Source organism: Tamandua tetradactyla, chromosome 18, assembly GCF_023851605.1.
Source record: "Tamandua tetradactyla isolate mTamTet1 chromosome 18, mTamTet1.pri, whole genome shotgun sequence".
Lineage (NCBI taxonomy): Eukaryota > Metazoa > Chordata > Mammalia > Pilosa > Myrmecophagidae > Tamandua > Tamandua tetradactyla.
Window position 1 is genome coordinate 28,250,567 of NC_135344.1, and position 19,379 is coordinate 28,269,945.

Genomic DNA, 19,379 nt, shown 5'->3' on the forward strand with positions numbered 1-19,379 from the left:
GAAAATGCATGCATATTTAGTGATAATATCTTAAAACTTCTAAGCCCTACTTTTTTGACGTAGAGGCCAACCTTGTGCAATAAAATTATTTTGGGTAACAATATAAAGAATAGATATTAAAATAACTGTTGGAATCTTTATGCTTTGATTTGTTGCAGGACACAATTATAAGTCATACCATTACACAAAGTTTTGCCATGGGCTCAATTTCCCCCCGAGACTTTGTTGACCTAGTACACATCAAGCGCTACGAAGGGAATCTTAACATTGTCTGTTGTAAGTTGAAATGTTTTGCCCACGTTTTGGAATCACTGAGTCATTAATACATTTTCCCCTTTAATTCACAGTTTGAAAGAAACTATATTTTCAGTTATTTCCGATGTATTTTTATTTATTCAGTGGGACTAACAAGTACATGTATCATGTAGACAAGTCTGATGTTTAAACCAACTCCAGAGGTACCATTTACATCATAGTCAATGACTCTTGTGCAGGCTATATCCTGCAGTAAGTACTAAGTATAGATAGTGGTAAGTTAAAACTTCAAGGAAAACACTTTTAAATTCCTAAGAAACAACACTAATTTTTGGATATATAAATTTAAATTTATATTTGAATTGCTTAGAATGGACATATCCTATAACTGATAAAACAATTGAAAAAACTTCCACTAGAGGGTCTTTACATAAATATGTTTATAATATTTCTTTAGAAACTGGAAGTTCTGATCTATCCTTACCTCCCCCTCAAAGTTATCATTCTGCAAAATATAAATGTATAACCATTTCATAACTTGCATTACTCATAAAATATACCAGTTCAGACCATAAAGATCTCTGGACTCAGATAACTTAATGGAACTCATAGTGAAAGGACTTTGGTTAGATAGTGATATAGAACCCTGTTTTTATCCATAATTGTATTTAATCTTACCATTCCTATCTGAATAACTTTCCCTACTGTAAACTACTTGGAGGTAGGGGCAATTAAGTTTTGTTAATTATTACTTCCCAACAAGGTTTCAGTTACTCTATGTCTGTGGTACTCCAAGCTTCAGAGCCTGAACTGAGTCATGGTTCTGCTAATACACTCAAACCCAGGTAGCTCATACCACTAAGGACTGATGTTCCTAACTTTCATATATATTTACTTATCTCATTTTATAAATGAGGGCACATAAAAATTTATTTGCTGCCTACAACACAAAATACAAACAGAATCATAAATCTGTTATTTTGCATATTTTGAAAGTAGATCATTTCTAGCTCATTATTAATCATCAGAAGAGAGGTAAAAAGTAAGAAAGAAGTTAAAATCATAGAAACATCTGAGGTAATCAGTCACATAGTGCAAAAATCACTATTGAATTTGCTGTAAGCAATTTCCTTTGAATTAATTTTCAATGAATACTGATATTTTCTTCTTAATGTCACTCTCTCTGTTTTGTTTTGTTTTGTTTTTTAGCTCTCTATGCACCTGGTTTTGAGCTAATTACTTTGCATGCATCATCTCACTAATGAGGAAACTGAAGTTCAAAGAAATTAAGCAATTAAGAAATTGTCACATCACTAATACACAGCTAACCCAGAATTAAAATTCAGGCCTTTCAGGTTTTCCAAAATCTATGCTAACTACCACAATGTATGCTTCACAAAAGGCCCACATGGGTCTATTTGTGGAATATAACAGATATATATTTTTTAAAAGCAAGTATAGTGTCCATATTTGAAACAAAGAAAAAGTATTTTACTATCACTTCTGGCAGTACCATTATACAAACCTAATAGATTCTTAAATGATGATGCAGGCCCAACTTGTTGAAAATGGAAAACTAATTCAACCACACTAGTCTACTAAACTACTTCTTAACATTGTAATTCCCACAGAATTGATAGCTTATTTTGAAATCATATAGAAAAAAATATCTCTGACAAAAGCAGGATTCAGTTGCACAGAATAAACAAATATATTTTTAATATTGTTAGAAAAAGCATATGAAGTTATCAAAAACTTACCCATAATCAAATTATTTCCCTCCTACATTCACACACAACTCAGATATTATGATGCATAATTCCAAAAATAAACTCTATTGATTTTTATTATACCTTTAGGTTAGATACAGGGAGTTGGCAAAGGGGGCATTTTATACTATCTTTATTGACAGGCCATATAACCACTTTAAATATGTTTCTTTAAAAAACATGATTAATAGAAATCTGTAATTCTATTATATTAATAGAATTCTTTTCTTTCTGATTTCTTCTTTTGCTTCAAATCTCAGAAAGTAATTAAATTACACTTTTATTTTTCCTTTATAGTTTACATCATCTTTAGAAACCTCAACATAAAAAATCTGAGAGGACAATAGTACCATACTGGCATTTTCTAATTTTCAGCCTGTGTATACATTCATATAACAAACATACACACATGTATAAAATTAATGTTATGGGGTTGACAATAACTAAGTTAAGTTAAATGCTATATCAGACATTTTTTAAAATATGCAACTGCAATTAAACCTTGTGGAAAAGGTTTCACTTTAATTTTTTTTAATCACTTAGGTATTAGTGTGGATTTTCCACTATATCCTCCAGCTTCAAACTACATCCGTGGTTATAACCATCCTTGTGGCTATATATGTTCACCTCTTCAAGGGTAAGTGTTATTTACATATTTTATACCTTAAGTATAAACCAATTGGATAACTGTCTTTAAAGTATGATTTAAAATTGCTGGGAAGAGTAGCACACACGCAAACATCCCTCCAGTTAACCTTTCAGTGATGTCTCATATTTCTCCATTAGAATCACTTCTATAAATTATTAAGGAATGTTCCTGAATTAAAAATAAATTTCCCCAGAATTATACTATTTAAAAGCAATTAATAATTTACCTTGGATGAATTCTTTCCAAGGGACTACCTGCTGAAAGCAGATACCTGCAGAATTAGGCATCCAATAGATAAATTCAGATAAGGGAAGAGCTGGAGAAATCGGAGAAGAGTCAGTGTCTACTGACTCCTAGAGATAAAATGGTAACATAAAATACCATATTCTGTAAAAGCATATGCAAGAATTCAATCTTTATCATTTCACAAATTCCTCAAGTTCCAATTTTTGCAAAATGATTTTTAAGTAAAAGATATTGGCATGAGGCAGTGCAAAGGTAGTTCAGTGGTAGAATTCTCACCTGCCATGCAGGAGACTCGGGTTTGATTTCCAGACCGTGCACCTCCCCCACCAAAAAAATGAAAAACAAAACAAAAAACAGCTCTTTAAAATATATTGGCACATAAAACATATGTAAACATTTGATATTGGTTAGCTATAAATCTGTCAACATAAGAAAAAATATTTACATGAAGGAAACCAAGAAAAAATTTAATTTTAGATCAGTATTCTTTAATATTTTCTGTATTGAATCAGTAAAATAAATGAAACACAATTATTTGCATGAATGGATAGGATCACTGGTGCAAATAATGATAAAAATAATAATAATGTGTTGTCTTTCTTACCCACCTGTCAATTTGGAATCTATGGCCAAGACTTTATTTTCTATAGCAGGGGAGAATAAAAGAGTGGTGTATTAGTGTGTTAATGCTGCTGGAAATGCTATATAACAGAAATGGATACGGATTTTTTTGTTTGTTTGTTTTTGGCTTGGGCAAGCTCCGGGAGTTGAGCCTGGGTCTCCAGCATGGCAGGCAAGAATTCTGCCACTGAGCCGCCATTGCACTGCCCTGGGTTGCTTTTATAAAGGGAATTTATTAAGTCACAAATTCTAAGGCCATAAAAGTGTTCAAACTAACGCATCCAGAGAAAGATACCTTGAATCAAGAAAGGGCCGTTGATGTTCGGGGTTTCTCTGTCAGCTGGTTTGCTAGCTTTCTCTCCCAGCTTCTCCTTTCAGACAGCTTCCTCACATGAGTTTTCTTTCTGCATCTCCAAAGGGTTCTCTCTGTGTCAACCCTAAAACTTGTTCCAAACTGGTTCCCTCTTAAATGATTCCAGTAAGTGACCTACCTTGAATGGGTGGAGACACATCTCCATGGAAACAACCTAATTAGAAGATCCCACTCACAATTGAGTGGGTCACATCTCCATAGAAACAATCAAAAAGATCCCACTCAACATTATTGAATCAGGATTAAAGACCATGGCTGTTCTGGGGCACAACAGTTTCAAACCAGCACAAAGTGTTATTGCTCCAAATCAGCTGGGTAAATCAACTTATTGGCTGGGCCCCCAGTTGAGAAGCTACAAGTCCTAAAGTGTGCTTCACAAACAATGTTCCCTTCTTGTACCTCGTTAACTTTCCCTTTCCACAGCCCCCAAAAACCACAACTCTGATATAGACAGCCCATCAAATTTTCTTCCCTTCCTGGGACGGAACACTGTGTAGCATCCTGCTGGACTAAAGATACAGTCTTATTCATAGTCACAGAGAAGGATACTGGCAAGAAAACACAAAATTCTATTATACTTTCCCTTTCTAGGCAACCCAATCTTTCCAAGCCATATAGAAAACTTATAAAATATGTTATCGACAATAATGGTACTCTAGTAAATATTGAAAAAACTTTCTGAAGTGTGTAAATACCCTTTGGACTCAAATAGAGATTTTAGATTCAAATAGAGATTCAATACCATACATACTAGTAGTATTCTTATCTAGCCATTTGAGGCACTATGAAAATAGTCTAAATTCTGCATAGAGAACAGCATGAGGAAATGGACATGCACACTGTTTTTGGAGCGGTGACCTTCATTCTTCCTGTAAGAATTTTTTAAAACTGTATTCCCTCCTACACGTTTTCGAGTTGACATTAGATTTTTGCATAAGTTTAAATTGATGAAAAGAATGCAATTTCCAGCATACTATAAATATTGACATTTTAAAAACTGATTACATTACCCTTGTAAATGTATCCAATAGAATCTACCATAGCATTTGAACCCACTGTTACATTATCCTTTTCAAAATACATACAAACTTAACAGCAAAAAATTTAACACCATTCCTTTCCTCCTTGAAATCACAGTTGTTTTCTTTTTCCCTCAAATAATTCTATTCTAATAGTATATATTTTATGTTTTCAAGTCCTTCATTAGTCACTCTGTGACAAAACCATGTATTTAAATTTAAATGTTTAAATTTTTTATTTCCTATGATTGATAAGCAGCTAAATGTTAAAAATATATATGCATTTTGGATTGAGTTATCAATAAGCATTGATCAAAATAAGAATATATTATAAATTTTTTAATCATTATTAAACATGAAAAACAAACTTTTTGGAAATGCATCTTTTATTGTTAGCAAAACTTAGAAAACACTTACTATGTGCCCATCACTGTTATAAACAATTTACATATATTAACTCATTGACTCGTTTGATTATTGACTCAATAATCCTAAGAGGTAGGTAGGACTACTAGCCCCATTTTACAGGAAAGAAAACAGAAGTCCAGAGAGATTAAGTAACTCAAGGTTACACATAAGTAATAGCAAACCTTCACTTCAGACTGAAGCAGACTGGTTCTAGAGTCCATGCTTCTATCCTTTACACTATATCTATTTCATTTAACTGTGAACAGATATTACTTACTAATAAAATGAGACAGCATTCAATATCAAGTCCAATTGTACCTTTCATTTTTATAGATCTGGGCCCTGAGAAACTTTGTTCAAATAAATAGGAGCTGTTTAGTTCTAGCAGTGTTATTAGTTCCTTGAACTTATTCTGAGTTATATAGAAAAAATTACATAGTAACCTATTATCAAAAATATTTTTTAATAGTCTTTTCAGCTGACAAATCAGTTAAGTCCTTCCATTTTGTTGAAAGCAAAAACAATGAATGCATGACTTACAAAAAGATTTATTACCCAGTCATCAGTCTTTTACCTTCTCAACTCACATCCAATAGGTAAAATTTTCCCATTGGATTCTCAAAGATTTTTACTTGTCAGGGTAAAGTTCCATATTACCATTAAGGATGGAGGACAAGTATGCAGTTGCTCTGTAAAGCAAGAGAATGGTATTATGATCAGGCTGGTAGGAAAGGAAAACTTAAATCTTCATCAGAGATATATTCTTAGATCAGTAAAAGGGAAAAATACATATGGAAGCTGAGGATTTGAAAATGTATCCCTTTAAAAAAGTATTCATCCTCTCATACCCCTTGGAAAGTCTTCATAGACTCCAGTTGGAAGATCACTGGTTAAGAGCATAAACTACTACAGTCTTGGAGGGTCATTTGGAAATAACATTTCAAAATATTAAATGCATAAAATCTTTGACCTAGAAATTCTAAATTTAAAGTAATGCAAATGGATACATTACAAAAATATTTTATTGAAGCTTTATTTATGGTTGCAAAAAGTGAGAAACAGCCTAAACAGTAGTCAAGAAGGAACTGGGTAGAGTATGAAATACTATATGTAGTTATGAAAAATAATTAAGCAGATCTGTATGTATTGGCCCAGAAGAAAATGAATGATAAACTATTAAGGGGAAAAGAAAATTAGTTGCAGAAAAATAAATACATCTCACACAAAAATGTTTATATGTATGTATGTGGGGTATATATATACTCATTATACATTATTATGCTCTGTATATACAAAACAGTCTGAAAAGATAGTCAAAACTATAAGCATGATTATCCCTGTGGAACAGAATGAAGAGACTAAGGGAGGGATAATCATCTTTATGAAAATTCTCTATTGTTTAATTTTTATAAGTATATATTACTTTTGTAGTAAAAATCAATAAAATGAAAAGGGAAAAAGCTGTCTAAAGCTAAACTTTAAGATACATTCTAATTTCTTACTTTCTTAATGGTTTTATATAAGTTTTATAAGGATGTGTCTGCAAGTCACTTTGCCTTTTTCCCCACCTTTCTTCCTTTAATAACTATTCTATAAACACTATAGGGGGAAGCAGTGGCAATTAGTCAAGAATCCTGCTCTTCATAAACTTGTAAATTCAATGGGTTATACTAAGAATTCTTTGTCATTTTTAATATCTTTGCTTATAGGAACCCAGCATATTCCAAACTAGTGGCTTTTGTCCAGACAGACATGAGAGGAAAATTGTCCCCATCAGTAATTGAAGCAACCATGCCTTCTCACTTAGTAAGCTTCATCATCAATGCAAAAGATGGAATAAAGGCCCTAAAGACATCTGGACATGAGTGTGATCGCAGGGGTCATTCGTCACTCCCAAAGAAGTGAGGCTGTCTCTAAAATCACATGTGGCAGCTACTGCAGTTTACTTCTAAAGCATTATGCATAAATACTGTTAAACTACTCTAGACAGTATTCTTAAACATATTACTGAAGGTACTTAGTGAAGAACTCATAATTGCACAAGAGAGAACAGCATTAAATGTAGTTTTTAATCTCACCTAAAATTATGTTAAATAATATGTGTTCTTAAAATAGATGTATCTTTTGCTTTTTTCTCTGGAAAATCCTCTAAATACGATATGAATAAGAAAGCAGATACAGTCAGAAGTCAGGATTAATTTCAAATACATTTCACTCACCACTAAAATTGAGCATTGTAGGAACTATGAAAATAAAAACTAAAAATTCTATAGAATGAATGATCCATGACATTTAGAATTTAAAACTGAATAAATTATGAATCAACTTCCGGTTCTAACTAAGATGTGGTAGCCCATTCATCCCAATTCCTTCCTTTTACAACTAAAAACTCCTGGACATAACACAACAAAGCATAGGAAGCCTAAAGTAGAAAGAAAGCAAACTGCCTAGGGATCTTGAAACTTGAAGAATGACATAGCAGTGAGTTCTCTGGGATTTCTTATTGTTTCCCATATAACCTGGACAGGGCACTGCAGAAGCCTCTAATCTGGAACCACCAACAGGAATAGAACACATGCACAAACACACATACACACAAATCCTGTTCTTCCTAGCTATAGGACCATGAAAATTTATTGACAATACTCATCCTATACCTATACCACCCAAACACCAACCTAAAACCTACTCCTCCACTCTCCCCACCTCCACTGCAGGGTTTCAGTGGATTGAGCAGAAAGTACCTTATACTCCAATCCCTTACTCCCATCTCTGAAGCAGGTGGTAGTACACTGATTTCCTTGCTGGAGTAATATCAGTTGGGTCCAGTGGCAAAGTGAGTTTTCCATACCTAGCAGCAACAAGACTTAACCAGGTAGTGAAAAGCAGGGCTAGTCATCAAAGCCCATACTCTGATGACAGCAAGGCCCAGGAGAGAACTGAGCCTCCACCCCCACCTGGCATCAAGGAGTCTGAACAAGATGGTTCAAGGTAGAACTAGTTAGCACTCCATTTTCCCTTCAATAATGTGTTGAATGAAAATATATGTCCATGCAAATCTCTGGAACCTATGAATGTAGACATATTGGGGAAAAGTGTCTTTCTAGATGAAATCAAGTTAAGAATTTTGAGATGAGATCATTATGGATTATCTAAGTGGGCCCTAAATCCAGTGAAAAGTGTCCTTACAAAAAATATAGAGAGAAAAAACATATAGAAAAGGCAATGTGAAGACAGAGGCAGAGATGAAGTTTTACAGTCATGAGCCAAGGAACACCTGAAGCTAGAAGAGGCAAGAAGGATCCTCTCCTAGAGCCTTCAGGAAGGCAAGCACCTGCCAACACCTTATTTCAGGCTTCCGGCCTCCAGAACTGTGAGGGAATACATTTCTATTGTTTATGCCACCAAGTTTCTTGTAATTTGCTACAAAAGTCCTAGGAAATGAATATATCCTTTCTGATGTTAACAGGGTCCAGCAGTGATCTAAGCCTACATTCCCAACTAGCATCAACAAGGTCTAACAAGGTAGTGGGAGGTGAGGAGAGTTGGCAGTCCACTTCCCCACCATCTTCCCTGGTGTCAACATGGCCCAGTGAATGCTAAGCTTTTGCCTCACCCTGCATCAGAAAGACAGTGTGTGTCAACCCTCCACTTTCTCCTCCTTGGTATTATTGGGCCCAATGGAAATCTGTGCTTACACTCTCACTTAAAGTCAACAATGTTATGTGAATTAGTACCTCACTGTTGCCAGGGAGGTGATAGCAGAGCTGAAAGGGGAGCTGAACCTTCACCTCTCCTATCTGCAATGAACCAGCATGAATCAGTGATATTTTTGCCAGGGTGGTATTGGAAGATCCCAGTAAGAAGTTGAACACATACACCCACCCAGCCTTTGCACTATACCTCAAAAGGGGGCTATTTGCTAACAAGGAAGATTAAATAGGATCCAAAGCCACATAATATAATTTACAGAATGTCCAGTATACAATTTGAAAATCACTCATCATACTAAGAAACCAGAAAATCTCAAATGAATGAGAACAGACAATCAAGAGATGGCGACATCAAGATGAATCAGATGTTGGAAGTATCTGACAATGATTTTAAAGCAAGAGTCCTAAAAATGCTTTAACAAGCAGTTTCAAATTATCCTGAAATAAAAGAAAAATAGAAAATTACACCAAAGAAACAGAAATCCTAAAAGAGAACTGTCTCAACCAAGCTCAGCCCCAAAACCAAAGAACACACTAAGGAGAGATTTACTCATGAGTTTAAATTAGGGACTTACTAACAGGAGAGGATTTTTCCTGGTGGCAGCCAATCACGAAATGGAAACAGTGATCTACACAAACAAGAGGAGAAGTGCCAAAAGAGATAGCTTATAAAGTTCAGCAGAGTCTCATAAGATTTGGTTACCACGGGATTTCAACAGAGTCTCTTGAGGTTTGGTTATAACGGAGTCTCCTGAGAGTTGGTTATCAACAGTGATTAGGGGAGGGAAGTTTTAATGTTTTGATGCTCTGGTCATGCAAGCTGTTATGTGCTTAAGATTTCATTTTATTCCCCTAAGGGAAGGGGCCCCAACCCCTGGGTTACCACAAGAACCAAGTAGTAATTATAGATTTGAAAAACATAGTACAAAAAAAAAAAATCACTAGATGGGCTCAGTAGTATAGTGGAGATAACAGAAAATAGAATCAGAGAATTTGAGGCATATCAATAGAGTATACAGGATCTGAACAACAGAGAGAAAATAGACTGAAAAAAGAAATAGTAACAGTCTCAAGACTTGGTAACAAAAAAAAGCTAACATTTGTTTAATCAGAGTTCCAGAAGGGGAGGAATGAGTGGGACTAAAAAAGTATTTAAATAAGTAATGGCTGAAAACTGCTCAGATTTGGCAAAAGGCATACACCTACAAATTTAAGAGGCTGAACAAGCTACCAAACAGGATAACATTGTAATAACAAAAAAGTTACATAAGACACATAATTACAACCCTGAAAACAAAACAAAACAAAAATCTTGAAAGCAGCCAGTGAGAAACACCATATTAATTACGGGAGAACACCAACAATTCATATAACAGTAGATTTCTCACCTGAAACTACAGGGTCTGGAAAGAAGTGGCACCACATTTTTCAAGTGTTAAAATAACTGTCAACTGTGAATGAAATATCTGGCTAAAATATCCTTCAGGAATGGAAGGGAAATAAAGATAGTCTCAGATAAAAGAAATTTCAACACTAGAAAGCCTACTTTGAAAGAATGGCTAAAAGAGGATCTCTAAACATAAAGGAATTGATAGAAGGAGGCTTGGAATGTCAGAAAGGACAGAACACTGGAATAAGTAAAGATAGGGACAAAAATAAAATGGACTAATCAAAATGAATGTAATAAATCATACTTGATGGTTGAAAAAGGGGCAAAAGCAATTCAATGCAGAAAGGATAACCTTTTCAACAAATGATTTTGTAGCAATTGGACAGCCACAGGCTTTGATCTAACCTTACACAATGTAGAAAAATGAGCTCAAAATGGACTGATAATTGTAAAATGAGACTATAAAACTCTAGGGAAAAAATGCAGAAAATCTTCAGGTAAAGATTCCTTAGACTTGACATTAAAAAACATAAGTAAAAAGAAAAAGTGATAAATTGATCTTCATCAAAACTATAAACCTTTTCTTTGTGAAATGCCCTGTGATGAGGAGGAAAAGACAAGCTACAGGCTGGGAGAAAATATTTTCTTATGACCTTTCTAACAAAGAATTTGTATTTAGAATACAAATCACTCTCAAAACTCAACAGTAAAAAATTAAACACTCTAATTAGCAAATGGGCAAAAGACATAAACAGACATTTCAAGCAAGCACATGAAAAAGATGTTTACCACAATTAGTCATTTAGGAAAATGTAAATTAAAACCACAATTAAATATCAACACACACAATGTAAAATGGTGCAGGTACTCTGGAAGGTTCTCACAAAACATAACATGCTTATCATTTAACCCAGCAATTACACTCATTAACCCAGATAAAGAAAAATGTCCATGCAAAAACACAAATGTGCATAGCAGCTGTATTTGAAATAGTTCAAAACTGGAAACAACCCACATATCCTTTAGCAGGTGAATAGTTAAACTGTAGTACATCCATATGGAATATGACTAAGCAATAAAAAGGTATGAACTATTGATACAAAAGACCCCTTGAATGGTCTCAAGGAAATTATACTGCATGAAAAAAAGTTAACTTAAAAGGTTAAATTTGAAAATCAGAGATGCTCAATATCATTGGCCATTGGGAAAATGTAAATAGCTAGTGCTGTTTTTGTTGTCAATCCTCATTTTGGATTTGGTTATTCCTAAAAAATGTACCAAATAAATACTGATGTGGGAAAAAAAAGGTTAAATTTGTAGGACTTCCAGGAAGATGGCCAAATAAACTAGCTCGAGCTTAGCCCTGCTCCATGGAAAAGTGAGAGAAAGGACAGGAGGGCAACTGAGGCAGTCATTCAGGAGTGTGGCTGGCCTGTGAGAGCCTTCTGTACCACATGTGGCAGTGTTGGTTGTAGAGGCTGGGGAACTGAAAGACAGAAAGCTGGAGCCTGGCGCGGAGCTGCAGAGCCCACAGGAGTCTGTGGACAGGAGCCCGGGACTAGGATGTAAGCCAGGCCATGTTCCTTGGGCACACTACCCTCACCAGTACAGCCCTGTGACCAGTGACTCACCCCACACCCCATCATCTGTTCCCATTCCCTGCACTCCAGGTGCCCTCACCCCACCAGCCCCGAGTGCACGCACCTGCCCCACACCCCCACTTCAAGTGTCGACCAACCCAACCTCTCCTGCACCCCTCCGGAGCACTGCCAACCCCTCCCTGTTCCCTGCAGGCTTTTGCCTGTGCATAAAGGCTGCAGGCGCTAACCTCCATACCTAGGCTACCCCTGCCGCCCCCAGCCCATAGTGTCACACAGGCTCACTCCGCCCCACCTAGCTCTCTGCATTTATGGCATTCCCAGGCACTTGCATGCACATGGGCCCCTATCACATCATTCAGCTCTGGGAACTGCACTTTACAGCAGTCTTAGAATCCACAGCCCTCAGCCACACTTCCCAGCTCTGAAAAAGTGCTGACCTGCACAGCCGGGTCACATCTACCCCCAATCCATGAAGGCATAATGCCGATCTGCTGCCACAGCTCTACGCATGCACACAAAGGGCAGCATGCCTTAGACCAGTGCACATCAGGCTTATGCTCCCCAGACCAGTGCACCCGCACAACTACATCATCCCTAGCTGCTGAGCACCCATGTTCACAAGCATCAGTGTAACATTCCCAACCTGTGTCCATACTGGCCCTGAAACAAATCACCACACTGAGTGCCCACCCCATGCCCTGCTCACTGCTGTACAACCATCCCACAAACACAAGGCCTTAGACTACTGAAAGAAATTAATTCCCAAGGTAATCAAGATATTTACATGCCACAGCATGTAGTAGAAGATCACTAAGCATATAACAATGCAGACAAACACAGTCTTGCCTAATGACCAGAGGAGACACAGACACTGGAACAACTAACAAAGATGTTCATACAACTCTACTTAATAAAATAAGTGGGATAGCAAATGACATAGAGGAGATCAAGAAGACAGTAGAAGACCATAAAGAGGTATTTGAAAGAATAAATAGAAAAATAGCAGATATCACAGAGATTAAAGACTCTGTTGTCAAAATAAAAAACATACTGGAGGCACACAACACCAGATTTGAAGAGACAGAAGAAAGAATAAGTGATACAGAGGAAATGATACTTGACCTTGAAGACTGAAAATAGCAAATGGCAAAAAAGGTGGAAAAAACTGAAAGGGAACTCATAGAAATGATAGACAAAACAAAGCACACAAATATAAGAATCACTGATGTACCAGAAGGAGAAGAGAGGAATAAAGGGCTAGGAAGAGTAGTTGAGGATATAAAGGTGGAAAACTTCCCAACCCTCATAAAGGACATGAATATTCAAGTCAAAGAAACCCAAAGAACTCCAAACAGAATAAATCCAAATAGGCCTTCCCCAAGGCACATACTAATCAGTCTGTCAAATGTTGAAGAAAAGTAGAAAATCTTGAAAGCAGCAAGAGAAAAACAATATACTATACACAAGGGAAATCAAATAACACTGAGTTCAGACTACTCGACTAGCACCCTGTAGGTGAGAAGGCAGTGGTATGATATGTTCAAGATCCTGATTTTCTGTACCCAGCCAAATTGTCCTTCAAAATTGAGGGGGAGATTAAAGTTTTCACAGACAAAGAAGTTCTGAAGTAATTTGTCAACAAGAGACCAGTCCCACAAGAAATACTAAAAGGCATTCTGCCAGCTGGAAAAAAAAAAAGACAGGAGAAGGAGGTCTGGAGGAGGGCACAGAACTGAAGAGTATAACTAAGGGTAATTTAAAGAATACAAAGAGAAAGAAGGAAAAGAATATACAGATTTGACATAAAATAAAGAAGATAAGATGGTGGAATCAAGGAATACATTTTCAATAATTACTTTCAATGTTAACGGACTAAACTTACCAATTAAAAGATACAGATTGGCAGAATGGATTAAGAAACATAATCTAGCTATATGCTCCTTACAAGATATTCATCTTAGATACAAGGATACAAATAGACTGAAAGTGAAAGGATGGAAAAAGATTTTCCACACAAGTTCTAACCAAAAGAAAGCAGGAGTAGCTACACTAATATCAGACAAAATACACTTTAAATGTAAAGACATCATAAGAGTCAAAGAAGTACACTATATACTAATTAAAGGATCAATTCACCAAGAAGCTATAACAATCATAAATGTTTATGCTCCCAATCAAGGAGCTCCAAGGTACATGAGACAGACATTGGCAAAACAGAAAGGAGTGATAGATGTTGCAACAATAATAGTAGGAGTCTTCAATACACCACTCTCCTCTATAGATAGAACAACATGACAGAAGATCAGCAAGGAAACAGAGGAGTCAAATAACATGATAAATGAATTAGACTTAACAGACATATATAGGTCATTGCACCCCAAAGCACAAGGTTATACATTCTTTTCTACTGCCCATGGAACATTCTCCAGGATAGATCATATGCTGGGGCACAAAACAGGTCTTTATAAATTTAAAAATATTGAATTACACAAAATACTTTATCTGGTCACAATGGGATGAAGCTGGATCTCAATAACTGCCAAAGAACGAGAACATTCACAAATATACAGAGATTAAATAGCACACTCTTAAACAACCAGTGGGTCAAAGAAGAAATTGTTAGACAAATCAGTAGCTATCTGGAGATGAATAAAAATGAGAAATACAACTTATCAGAACTTATGAGATGCAGCAAAGGCTGTGCTGAGAGGGAAATTTATTGCCCTAAATGCCTATGTTAAAAAACAAGAAAGAGCAAAAATTGAAGACTTAACAGCAAACCTGAAGGAACTTGAGAAAGTACAGCAAAGTAATTCCAAAGCAAATAGAAGAGAAATAGCAAAGATTAAAGCAGAGATAAAAAAAAAAAATGGGAGAACAAATGAACAATAGAAAGAAACAATAAAACCAAAAGTTAGTTCTTTGAGAAAATCAATAAAATTCATGGGCCACTAGCAAGACTGACAAAGAAATGAAAGAGAGAGGGTGCAAATACACGAAATAGGAAATGAGAAGGATTACCACTGACTCTGAAGAAATAAAAGAAATCATAAGAGGATACTATGAACAACTATATGCCAACAAACTAGACAACTTAGATGAAATGGACAAATTCCTGGAGACACACAAACAAGCTACACCGACTCTGGAAGAAATAGAAGATCTCAACAAACCAATCACAAGTAAAGAGATTCAATCAGTCATCAAAAATCTTCCTACAAAGAAAAGCCCAGGGCCAAATGGCTTCACAGGGGAATTTTATCAAACATTCCAAGAAGAACTAACACCAATCCTGCTGAAACTTTTCCCAAAAATTGAGGAAAAAGGAACTCTACCTAACTCATTTTATGAAGCTAATATCATTTTAATGCCAAAACCAGATAAAGACGCTATAAGAAAGGAAAACTACAGGCCAGTCTCCCTAATGAACACAAATGCAAAAATTCTCAGTAATAGCAAATTGAATACAACAGCACATTAAAATAATTATACACCATGACCAAGTGAGGTTGATACCAGGAATGTAAGGATGGTTCAACACAAGAAAATCAATTAATGTAATACAGCACATTAATAAATCAAAAGGGAAAAATCACATGATCATCCCAATTGATGCTGAGAAAGTATTTGACAAAATTCAGCGTTCTTTTCTGATAAAACACTCCAAAAGATAGGAATCAGAGGTAACTACCTCAATATGATAAAGGGAATATATGAAAAAACGAAAAGCCAGCATCGTCCTCAGTGGAGAGAGACTGAAAGCTTACCCCATAGATCAGGTATAAAACAAGGATGCCCACTGTCACCACTGTTTTTTAACATTGTGCTAGAAGTTCTAGTTAGAGCAATCAGGCAGGACAAAGAAATAAAAGACATCGAAATTGGAAGGGAAGAAGTAAAACTCTCATTATTTACAGATGATATGATACTATACTTGGAAGACCCTGAGAAATCTACAGCAAAGTTACTTGAGCTGATAAACAAATTCAGCAAGGTGGTGTGATATAAAATTAATGTGCAAAAAATGAGTAATTTTCTACACACAAGCAATGACATAGCTAAGAAGTCAGTTAAGGAAAAAATTCCATTCAAAATAGCAACTAAAAGAATCAAATAATTAGGAATGACCATAACTATGGATGTAAAGGACTTGTAACAGAAAACTATATAACATTGCTAAAAGAAATCAAAGGAGACCTAAATAGGTGGAAAGATATTCCCTGCTTATGGATAGGAAGGCTAAATATAGTTAATCCTCAAATTGATCTACAGATTCAACACAGTACCAAATCAAAATTCCAACAACCTACTTTGAAGATTTGGAAAAGCTAACTACCAAATTCCTCTGGAAGGGAAAGAGACCCCAAATAGTTCAAAAGCTTCCTAAAAAAAGAAGAACAAAATGGGAGGATTAATACTCCCTAACTTTACAATCTACTATAAAGCCACAATGGTCAAAACAGCATGGTGCTGGCACAAAGACAGAAGCACTGGCCAATGGAATCGAATCAAGAGTGCAGAAATAGACCACTAAATCTGTGGTCAACTGATTTTGGTAAGTCCCCCAAATCCTCTGAACTGGGACAAAATAGTCTTTTCAATAATTGAGCATGGAAGAACTGGATATCAATAGCCAAGAGAACGAAAGAGAACCCCATCTTATATCCTACGCAAAAGTTAACTCAAAGTGAATCAAACACATAAATATAAGATCTAGCACCATAAAGCTTCTAGAAGAAAATGTAGGGAAACATCTTCAAGACAGTAATAGGATGTAGCTTCCTAAACTTTACAACCAAAGGACAAGCAACAAAAGAAAAAATAGATAAATGGGAACTCCTCTAAATCAAATGCTTCTGCACCTCAAAAGACTTTGTCAAGGGGAATTATTTTCTAATTTTTTTGTACATTTGGAGCAGTGACAATAAATGAGCCCCCTTTAAAAAAAAAAAAAAGACCGTCAAAAAGGTGAAGAGGCAGCCAACTCAATGGGAAAAAATATTTTGAAATCACATATCAGACAAAGGTTTGATTTTCTGTATATACAAAGAAATGATACAACTCAACAAAAAAGAACAAATAATCCAATTATAAAATGGGCTAAAGATATGAATAGGCATTTTTCTGAAGAGCAAATATAGATGGCTCAAAAGCACATGAAGAGATGCTCATTTTAATTGACTATGAGGGAAATGCAGATCAAGACTACAAAGAGATACCACCTCATACCTATAAGAATGGCTGCTATTAAACAAACAAGAAACTATAAATGTTGGAGAGGATGTGGAGAAACTGGGACACTTATGCATGGCTGGTGGGAATGTATAATGTTGCAGCCATTTGGAAGACTGTTTGGCGGTTCCTTAGGAAACTAAATATTGAGTTGCCCTATGACCCAGCAATAGTACTACTTGGTATACACCCAGAAGGGCTGAGGGAAAGGACACAAACAGACATTTGCACACCGGTGTTCATAACAGCATTATTCACAATTGCTAAAAGATGGAAACAAACCAAATGCCCATCAACAGATGAGTGGATCAACGAAATGTGGCATATACATACAATGGAATATTATGCAGCAGTAAGACAAATTGATGTCCTGAAGCACATGACAAGATGGATGAGCCTTGAAGACATAATGCTGAGCGAAATTAGCCAGACACAAAAGGATAGATACTGTATGATTCCACTTTTATGATCAGCATAAAGGTATAATCAGAGGCTTATAGTACAGAATATAGAGTACTTAGAGATACATAGGAACTAGAGATGGGTGAATCGTTAGCTAATGAGGTTGAACTCCACTGTAAGGGAATAGATAGTAGCAAAGGTGATCTCTAGTGGTTCTAGAAGTAATATTATCATATTGAAGATGAACAAGATTGAAAGGAGTTATATAGACCTACGTGTCTGTGGTAGTTAGATTCAGGTGTCAACTTGGCTAGGTGAAGGTGCTTAGTTCTATTGCTATGGACATGAGCCAATGGCATGTGAACCTCATCTGTTGTTGATTACATCTGCAGTCGGCTAGGAGGCATGCCTGCTGCAGTGAATGATGTCTGATTTAATTGGCTGGTGCTTAAATGAGAGACTCCACATAGCACAGCCCAAGCAGCTCAGCATACCTCATCTCAGCACTTGCAACTCAGTCCAGGCCATTGGAGATGCAGAGAGGAATCATCCTGGGAAAAGTTGGAATGTGCCTTCCCCCTTAAGAAAGAACCTCAGTTGAAAGTTAGCTGCCTTTCCTCTGAAGAACTAACAAAATAAATCCCCTTTTATTAAAAGCCAGTTCATCTCTGGTGTGTTGCATTCCAGCAGCTGGCAAACTGGAACAGTGTCCCACTGATTCACACTAGAAATATGAATTCATTCTCATAAGAATTACTTCAAAGATATGATTCTCAGATAAATATTAAGTCCAGAGTACAGAGGGAAAACTGCTATTGCATGCTATGAGCTATGTTCAAAAGGAAATCATCAGCACTACCACAGCAACAGCAGAGGTAAATAATGGGGTGAGGGATAAGAGTTAAGAGTAGGTTTAGATTTCCTATTTGGCAAGGGTGTGTTTATTGGTTTTCTTTCTCTTAGGAAAATGAAATTATCTAAAATTGAGAATGTTAATGGACTGTGGACTTTGGGACCTCTACATGATGTCTAATGAATGCAGGTGGCTGAAGGATGCACTGACAGAGAAGTAGATTGCTGAACGATGATGTGTATACTTATGAATGAAGGTTGTGCTGCTACAAAAAGGAACAATGTCACAAGGCATGCAACGATGTGAATGAACATGTGGGACATTTGGTGGGACCAAATAGGCCAGAAACAAAACAACAACAATGGTATGGTCACCTTTAGAAAATGCTTATAAGAATACAGGGACCTAGATTGGAAGCTTTAAGAACAGACACATTAACTCTGGAGTGGTGATAAATATTTCCATATTTTAAGAGGCTTTTTTATATATATAACCTGATATTTAGAGATAAGAATGAAGCTGAACAGGTTGGGTTAAAGTAATTCAGAATATAGGGTTAAGGAAGACAGTGTCTATATATTAGAAACACACATACTCTTTGAGACCAATGGAAGAAACGTTTATTTCTGGAACTGAATTTTCTGTAGTGCATAATCTAATTCAAACTATCTGTATAGCCCCTCTGAACAACTGAAACACAGGGAGCACTGAATGAGAAAGAGGTCCTTTAATACTGTATAGATTATTGTAATGCCTGAAACATCCCAGAGTATATTAAACAGATGATCAAAAGTATTGGCAAAGTCCTCTGAGGGAGGGGAGAAAGAATATGGAACTATTAAACCTTA

The 19,379-nt window shown here is 36.0% G+C and overlaps 2 protein-coding genes across 4 annotated transcripts in view; one reads left to right on the forward strand and one right to left on the reverse strand.

Moving 5' to 3' along the window:
• The window catches only part of STARD6 (StAR related lipid transfer domain containing 6), a 31,848-nt gene extending 24,394 nt beyond the window's left edge, over positions 1 to 7,454 (forward strand). For all 3 annotated transcript variants that reach the window (XM_077135443.1, XM_077135440.1, XM_077135441.1), the window contains 3 exons: positions 159 to 276; positions 2,568 to 2,661; positions 7,050 to 7,454. In XM_077135443.1, the coding sequence (XP_076991558.1) occupies positions 159 to 276; positions 2,568 to 2,661; positions 7,050 to 7,245 (408 nt within the window). In that variant the 3' untranslated portion in view covers positions 7,246 to 7,454. The remainder of the gene's footprint in view (positions 1 to 158; positions 277 to 2,567; positions 2,662 to 7,049) is intronic.
• Positions 5,781 to 19,379, reverse strand: part of POLI (DNA polymerase iota) — an 81,747-nt gene continuing 68,148 nt past the window's right edge. The window contains exon 9 of the mRNA XM_077135433.1: positions 5,781 to 6,029. Within this exon, the coding sequence (XP_076991548.1) occupies positions 5,959 to 6,029 (71 nt within the window). The 3' untranslated portion in view covers positions 5,781 to 5,958. The remainder of the gene's footprint in view (positions 6,030 to 19,379) is intronic.